Source organism: Solea senegalensis, linkage group LG5 (genome assembly GCF_019176455.1).
Source record: "Solea senegalensis isolate Sse05_10M linkage group LG5, IFAPA_SoseM_1, whole genome shotgun sequence".
NCBI lineage: Eukaryota > Metazoa > Chordata > Actinopteri > Pleuronectiformes > Soleidae > Solea > Solea senegalensis.
Genome location: NC_058025.1, coordinates 25,875,791 through 25,883,288, shown reverse-complemented (window position 1 = coordinate 25,883,288; position 7,498 = coordinate 25,875,791). Strand labels below are relative to the sequence as shown.

At 47.0% G+C, this 7,498-nt stretch overlaps 2 protein-coding genes across 2 annotated transcripts; both read right to left on the bottom strand.

The window, feature by feature from the left end:
• Positions 1 to 13: 13 nt before the first annotated feature.
• Positions 14 to 5,486, bottom strand: LOC122769585 (carnitine O-acetyltransferase-like). The gene is made up of 14 exons (XM_044026232.1): positions 5,324 to 5,486; positions 3,682 to 3,951; positions 3,401 to 3,519; positions 2,499 to 2,552; positions 2,254 to 2,419; positions 1,968 to 2,142; positions 1,705 to 1,883; positions 1,516 to 1,616; positions 1,321 to 1,440; positions 1,121 to 1,243; positions 900 to 1,035; positions 763 to 825; positions 545 to 682; positions 14 to 467 (listed from the first exon to the last, which is right to left on the bottom strand). Exons 1-14 carry the CDS (start codon positions 5,348 to 5,350, stop codon positions 252 to 254), a joined length of 1,887 nt encoding a protein of 628 aa, XP_043882167.1. The 5' UTR covers positions 5,351 to 5,486; the 3' UTR covers positions 14 to 251.
• Positions 5,487 to 6,061: 575 nt separating this feature from the next.
• LOC122769586 (immediate early response gene 5-like protein) lies at positions 6,062 to 7,185 on the bottom strand. The gene has a single exon (XM_044026233.1). It carries the CDS (start codon positions 7,015 to 7,017, stop codon positions 6,142 to 6,144), a length of 876 nt encoding a protein of 291 aa, XP_043882168.1. The 5' UTR covers positions 7,018 to 7,185; the 3' UTR covers positions 6,062 to 6,141.
• Positions 7,186 to 7,498: the final 313 nt, after the last annotated feature.

Genomic DNA, 7,498 nt, shown 5'->3' with positions numbered 1-7,498 from the left:
CAAATATCTCTACTAACTCTTTAAGTCAATTTTAATTGTTTTATCTCTTTACATATATAACACAAGTTATTGAAATCTATAAATGACTCCTCGTAGGAAAGTTAGTGCATCAATCGTCACATTCCTCTTCACGCCGTCAGCCGGTAAGCAGGTTTCCCCTTCAGCTCCATCACACTCGGTCCATTGTGTGTCGCTGCCGGCGGCGGTCGCTTCCAGCCCAGTGGGACAAAAACCGCCGCGGACAAGGCTCCTCACTGATTGGCTTGAGCCGTGTCTTCCAGGAGAGCTCTCATGTCCAACAGAGCGTCCTCCACAGCCTGGGAAAACTTGGCAGCGTTGGTCTCCTCGCAGCTGTTGAAGGCCGTGATGGCGATGTTGATGTGCTCGCCCATGGGGTTGTAACACACGCCGTAGCCATCTGGCACCATCGGACCGAAGCACATCACGCAGTCCGTCTTGGAGCCGACCTGGACACGCAGATGGACGACGGGTAATCATTTGCTCAGTCATAATAAACTGCTGGTTTACAGAGACGGACACGCACCTGGCTGGTGGAGAGATTAAAGTGTTGCGCCACGGCAAACGACGTATCCATGAATATCTCGGGCATGGAGGTCAGATCTTCAATACCTTGTATCTTCAGCCCGAGGAGGTGTCTGTCTATGGCTTGTCCGTGGATGGCCTGAGTAAAAGAGAACACTTAATCGTGGAGAGATGAACTGAATCCGATGGTAAGGGCAAAAACAAAAGATCTTTCCTCACGTTGTAGGCGTTCTGCGTGTGCGTCTCGACGGCCGTCCGCAGCAGCGCCAGCCTCTCTGAGTTCTGTTGACAGCATTTATAGTTCAGTCGCGCTGAACCGTACATTTTAACGTGAAGATGGAGCGGTTTAACGGCACCTGTTCGGCTGGGTCTTGCATTGCCTGAACGAACTTTAAGGAGTCTACAGACGTGGAGCGGATGGCGTCTGTTCTCCCGTATTTAAACATCCGCAGTGACGCACTCTCGTACACGGAGCAGCACATGTTATACATCCTGCAATTCAAATAAACGACACATGACGCAGTGATCTCCACGTCTATATCTAGGATTTTTTTAAATACAAACCGGGACTTCTGACCTGAAGTAGGCAAGTTGAAGCGCCATTTGCACAAAAGCATCTGGACTCAGCTTATGTTGCTTTGGCACATTTTTCCCAAAGTGTGAAAACAAAAGGACCTTCACGTCTAAATCGTGCACCATTCTGTCGGAAAAAACGAAGAAAGACGAGCGAATTACACAGAATCAAATCTGAGAGAGTAATAAAAATACTTCACATACATGTTCATGTTCTGTTTGGCTCTCTCAATGTCTCTCTTGACCTCCGGCGTGATGTTAAAACGCAGTTTTTGAGGCATCAGCAGGGGAATCATGGGAGAGCGGACGATTTCTGTCCTTTGCCTGGCGAGAAAATGTGGAAAAAAAGTGGTCATTCTTTTAAGTTGAAGTACAAAACGTCGGTTGAATGAAACTCACATGTATTTAACAACATAATCGATGAGGTACACGATGGGCGGACCCTCGGCGGGCGCGTGTTCGTACACCAGTCCACACGTGCCGTCCTCCCCAACGATGAACTGAGGACGACAAACAGCTGAACCCTCAACCATCGCAGTGAGTCGCAGTGTGAGTCGTGTTTACTCCTGTCAGTTATTTACGACTGACCTGTAGCGTCTTATCGAACCAGCGGTTGCCGCTGTTCCAGCGAGCGCCGCCTCCGTGCAGCATCTGGGCGGCCACGCGGCTCCAGTACAGCTCGTCCGACACGCGTGGCATCGGAGCGTCGAGGCAGACGGTGAAGATGCTCTTCTGGATGGCGCGCACCGACTCTTTATTCGTCTTATCTGAGGAGAAATAACGTGGGCCTTGCTGTTAATCTTCTATTAAATGAGCTTTTCTAACTTTCAAAAATCTGTCTTTAATCTCACCTTTAATCAGGTTGTTATAGGCTTTCCCCCAGGTGTTGCGGTGCTGCGACGTGAGGATGCCGACCGGCTCCTTGTTCGTCTGCAACGACGAGTTCCAGATCTTCTCCAACTGCATGTAAATCTGGTCGACCGTCAGTGGAGTGCCGTCGCTGTTGTACACGTCCAAGACGAAGAACTGGGAGAAGCCAGGTCAGGATCGTTCAGACACAGAGATTTCTATAATCACTGGCGTTTTAAAAATGAGTTTATGTTGAAATCTCTTGATAGAATAAGCGGTTTCGAGTACCTGGAAGTTGTGGACCACGGTGATGTGAGTGGGAGGCGTTTTCCCGGCGGTGTGATTGACAACAGTGTCTCTCTTTGGACCGGGGATGCGGCAGGAGGACAAGATCTGGTAATACTGATCCATACACAGCGGCTTCCCACTCAGGAACTCCACGGGCAGCGTCTCACTGTGACACATCCACGGCACAAAAATAAGATTCCCTTTTTGCGACGGGATCTGTATCTGTCTCGGGAGAGCTCACTCACGTGTCAATCATCCTTTTAAAGTCCAGAACTCCTGCGATCAGTTTGGCGGCAAATCTGCAGAGAAGATATAAGAACAAACACCAAGTGTCCGTGACGTTTACAACAACCCTTCATTAAAATTGTATAAACTAGCCGCCTATTAATGAGCACTTTGGGGGGGGGGTCACCCCACCGTATTCACAACATCCCGTGGGGGTCATAGTCGTCGCAAGCAGCTGAGCAATTCTGTGAGCAGCCAGAGAGTTTTAAATAGCACAGAATGGAGAGGAGAGGCCAGTGCAAAGGTCGTCTCACATTTCCAGCTCGGCGAGGCTTGTTTACGTTGTGCTTTGTATGTGTAAAATAGTGATTGAACAGAATCTACGGAGGTTTTTACATTAGGAGCCACGCGGTTGGTGTAGTGGTTGGCAAGAAGACCCGGGTTCGAGGTCCAGTTGGAACATGGAGCGTGGGTAAATTGGATATTGGACACTCTAAATTGACCATAGGTGCGAGTGTGAATGTTTGTTTGTCTCTATGTTTTATCGAAAATCGCAATATGGTCTATTACAATGTTCAAATTCGCCAGTGCAATATCTTTTAAAGCCAACATGTGTGTCAAAATATCATTTTAGATGAACTATTGTCTTGATCTATACACATGTAGTTCTACAGACTGAAGTGAACATCTTTGTTTCTCACACATCTACATTTTAAATAGGTTCTTGGAATGAAAATGACAATTAGATATTTATTCAAAGCCTTATGATAGACTGGCGAAAGGTCCAGGGTGTGACCTCGCCTATGTCAGCCTTCTGTGGAGGATAAAGCGGTAGAAAATGGATGGATGTTTGTACATTTATTCAGCTGCAACATCAACAACTTCACCAATAAATATTGCTCTATGTTACACTTCTCCTCACCTCATCTGTCCTTGGCAATCGTGGAAGTGCATGCGCGGTAGAACGACTCCGGGGCTGGTGTAGACCGCCACTGGCATGCGGCAGTCGAGATAGGCCGACTGCATCCACCATTCTGACAGCTATAGAAACACAGCAGTGGTCAGAAAGCACAAGGATAGCTGTGGTGTTATCTTATCTTATTACCCGGCAATTCTTAAAACTGTGAAGCGTGTTAAACTAAGTCAGTTTTGATGCGTTTGATGATAAGTATTGTGAATTTGACTGAGCATTTAAATATCTACCCAATTTTCAGTCTTGCGTGCCCGTCGCTCCAGGCCTTTCTGCAGCCTGTCCCCAACGCCGCCCTTTAGAAACTCCGCCACCAGCTCCCGAGTGTGCTCCAGCTCCTCCTCGCTGACAATGGGCTCCAGCGTCGCCAGATAATTCTCGCACGTCTGCTTCAAGGGCGGCACGGGCAGCTTAGGTAACACCTCCCGTTGAAAATGAGACCTCTCTGGGACCTGGGTTACCGATCTGACCAAGCGACACTGCTTCACCACACCTGGCCGGAGCTGGAACACATCGACATGCATTAACACGAACTCTCCTTACAGCTTACCCGGACAAAGTATCACAGCTAATCTTAGCTCAGATATTGTTACTGACAACATGGCAAGATGTGGTTCGTGCACTAATGTGTAAGTGTAATAACATTTAATATAAGTGTCAGTTTAAGTGGACTCCAGAGATGATTGATGGGCCCTCAGATACAAATCAAGGTGTCAACATGTTGCAGACAAGCAAAGCCTCGTGTCGCAAATGGCACCAAGTATGAGTTTGTCTCTTTCCCGAATACATGAGTTTGTGAAACCTGACACCAAAACAAACACGAGGAGTGGTCAAACTGCTTGTTCGAGCCCACTGCTGCAGACACTGCCGGTGTATAAATAGAGGGTTGACACAGTTGGACCTTTGGAATGGTTTCTAAAACAAACACAGAGGAAAGCAGCAGATCTGCCTGTGCTGTCACGGCCGTCCCTGCTGTCGTATATTACGCTGCCATCTTCAGAACTATCAGAGACGAGTCCATTTGAAATTAGATTTGGATAAACGCACACTCACTGGCCACTTTATTAGGTACACAGGGCTTATCTTATGGCAGGATTGTGGTCTTCTACTGCATGAAGGTTTCATGTAATGTGCATTCAGAGATGCTCTTCTGTGCCCTTCTTTCTATTATCATAAACCAGTGTGGCCATTTCCTCTGACCTCTGGCGTCAACAGGGTATATACATACATATACATATATATATATATATATATATATATATATATATACATACATACATATACACATAGTATATATGAACATCTCAGTATAACAGCAGTTCTTTGCAGGCCTGACTGGACGTTGACTTTAGATTCTGGCTGTCAAGTATCTGGGATTTCGACAAAGAACTTCCGGTATGTTCCTTCAAACTAAAAGCATCATAAACGACGCTGTGCTGCAAAGTCGCTGTGATTTTAACAACAACAACAACGTGACAAGAAATAACATAACAATAGAAAGAAAGAAATAGTAGTGACTGGAAACTCCGCAGCACTCACGACTAATTCCCGGCGTCATTTTGCAACGTACGTACTTAGCTAACGTTAAATGCTATAAGCTAGGGCTAGCATTATATAAAACGCCTTGACGTGAACACGTAAAACCTGTCAAACCTCTAACATCCTGCCGTTACAAACAGCGAATATACACATGTAACAAGGGCAATGTCACGTTAGTTTTAGACTAATGTGACATTGTTGTTGTGGTCGCGTGCAGGGCCCCACCCCCTTCTTCATCCACTCTCATTAAAGTCAGCTGTCACCTCGCTGCGTTCGTCGTGACGCACTTTAGGACAAAAAAAACAAACAACATGGGGGGAAAAACGACAAACTCACCGCGGCTCTGACAAACACAGCCCACATGGTGTCAAGGCAGACGCGCTAAAGTCTCTGAGTGTCCCGGGAATATGGATGCGAAGCCTCGGGCAGTCATGTCTCAAGGACAAGCGCTCCGTCTATTCTCAGCTGTCCGCCCCCCCTCGGCCCCACCGAGCAAAGACAAGTGCCAGGTGCTAACTTCAGTGTGGGACATGATGTGAGTGACGGATATTTCGTTATTGTACTTGAAAAGCAATTCAGAGTCACAGCATAGGGTGTATTTGATAAAGAAGGAAATAAAACAAGGTCACTATGAAGTCCACACATTGACGCCTTCATATGAAAGTCAGTATAGTGATTATAAATTCATTAGGACATTCAATTTAAAGCCAACACGTTTGTGATTTTTAACAAATGTTTTTCCTTTTTATTGATTGATCAAAGCAGGCCCTGATATAACACATTATTTACAGAATGATAATATTCTGTGGTGGTCTGCTGCACGAGGCTGCACAGCTCTGTCGCGGCCACATGATGGGGCTCTTCAAACATCTTTGCCTCATTTCTTCAGGAAACGCAAACCTTACACAGAGCCCAGAACCCTACAACGAGTTACCAGCAAATAAGGTGGAAATGAAAGGTACAATGAAATGATCACACCAACCATATGGACTGACACTGGAGACTTAGATGTGCAAAAGTAACCCTGATGGCTCTGTACAACCACATTTTTTTCAATAACAGATGAGAGAGAACTGCAGTCGTGTCATGGTTTATTCAAAAGCAATAAAATAAAGCGATACAAAGGAGGACAAACACACACACACACACACACATCAAAATGCTTCGATTGCTCTGGTCCAGCCGCTGCCCGACAACAGTGTGTGTTTCAAACAGATTGTTTGCGCGGCGAATATTTGCTCAAGGTCCGTCTGCTGCCAACTCACAAACTCGGAGAGTCCACCTGAGCCCAACACTGAGATCAGGTTGGAGATGTTCGAGCTGTCCAACTGCTCCGAATCTGAATAGGAATCATCGTCCGTCCTCATCCTTTTACACGGCAGCGGCCCAAAGTCTGGCAAATAAAACTCTGGATCAACAATATGATAACTTGTGTCCATCTTTCGCTTCTTGGCGTAGCAGTGCGCGCCCTGCGGCTGCTTTGGCTGCGCGCAACAGTCTGAGTGGAAGTATCCATTCGTGACTGTAGTCACCACATGTGTGTCCAAGTCCAGCACGGTCTTTTGGTTGGCTTGCGTGTTTGGGATAGGTAACTCCCAGGAGGATTTGTCTGCACAACTCCAACACGCGTCCGAAACCATGAGTTCAGAGTCATTCGGTGGCACCATTGCGCAGGCAGACGCGTCTTGGTGCGCCACCTCTGCAGGCTGTCCACCGGGCTGGTGCGCTCCGCAGTGCCAAGTGTCCGACTCAACCCCAGTAAAGTTGTAGAAGTCACCGGCCAACTCCGCAAAGCTCCCGGTCAATTCGAGGCATTCGTGCCGTTCGCGGACTGCGGCTACATCCTCATAATGGTGCGTCCTCTGCGTCTGCGACAAGTTTTTGCTCATGTAAAACTGCCTGGCGTTTCTCAGGACGTACGTTACCAGCAAGTTCTTGTGGAGCTTGATGCCTCCTCTCTGCGTCCTGGAGCTTTGGATTTTCCTCAAAGAAATGGAGATCAGATTCTGTGCGTCAAATGCACACTCCATCCTCAACCGGACCTCCGCGTCTTTCCTCGAAGTCTCTCAAACCGCTGCTTCCCTAACTGGAGAAAATATTTACGTCTTTAGCTGAGATTCCTACTTGGTTCGTGTAGACTGTGTCCATAGCGCTCCATGTCTTCCCAGTAAGGGCATGGATTTGCAACTCTCATCTTTCCTTACCACGCCCTCCGGTAGACATTGTCCAATGGGAGGGAGGCGGTGCTTCTGTTATACGCAAATATCACTACTAGCCTCATTCAGAATGCACGCAAGAGCGGACATGCTGCATTTCACTAAATATGTTCTGGGCTTTTGAAATCTCAGTGCGGACAAAATCAGGAGACTTTTAGTGGCCACGCAGAATGGAAGTGACAGAGGACAGAAGACGAATAGATGAATGCAATGGGAATACACAAGGTTGCAGATATTAGTAATTTACAAGAGAACAGAAGAATGTAGTCAGAGTGACAGATCAATGGAAAAGAAC

What these genes read in the sequence shown, in the direction of transcription:
- LOC122769585 (XM_044026232.1), bottom strand. Translation starts at nt 5,350, where the DNA reads ATGTGGGCTGTGTTTGTCAGAGCCGCG. An exon ending in GATTGCCAAGGACAGATGAG is followed by an intron (nt 2,553 to 3,400) that starts GTGAGGAGAAGT and finishes TCTTCTCTGCAG; the next exon opens with ATTTGCCGCCAAACTGATCG. An exon ending in CTTCAACTTGCCTACTTCAG is followed by an intron (nt 1,036 to 1,120) that starts GTCAGAAGTCCC and finishes TTTGAATTGCAG; the next exon opens with GATGTATAACATGTGCTGCT.
- LOC122769586 (XM_044026233.1), bottom strand. Translation starts at nt 7,017, where the DNA reads ATGGAGTGTGCATTTGACGCACAGAATCTGATCTCCATTTCTTTGAGG.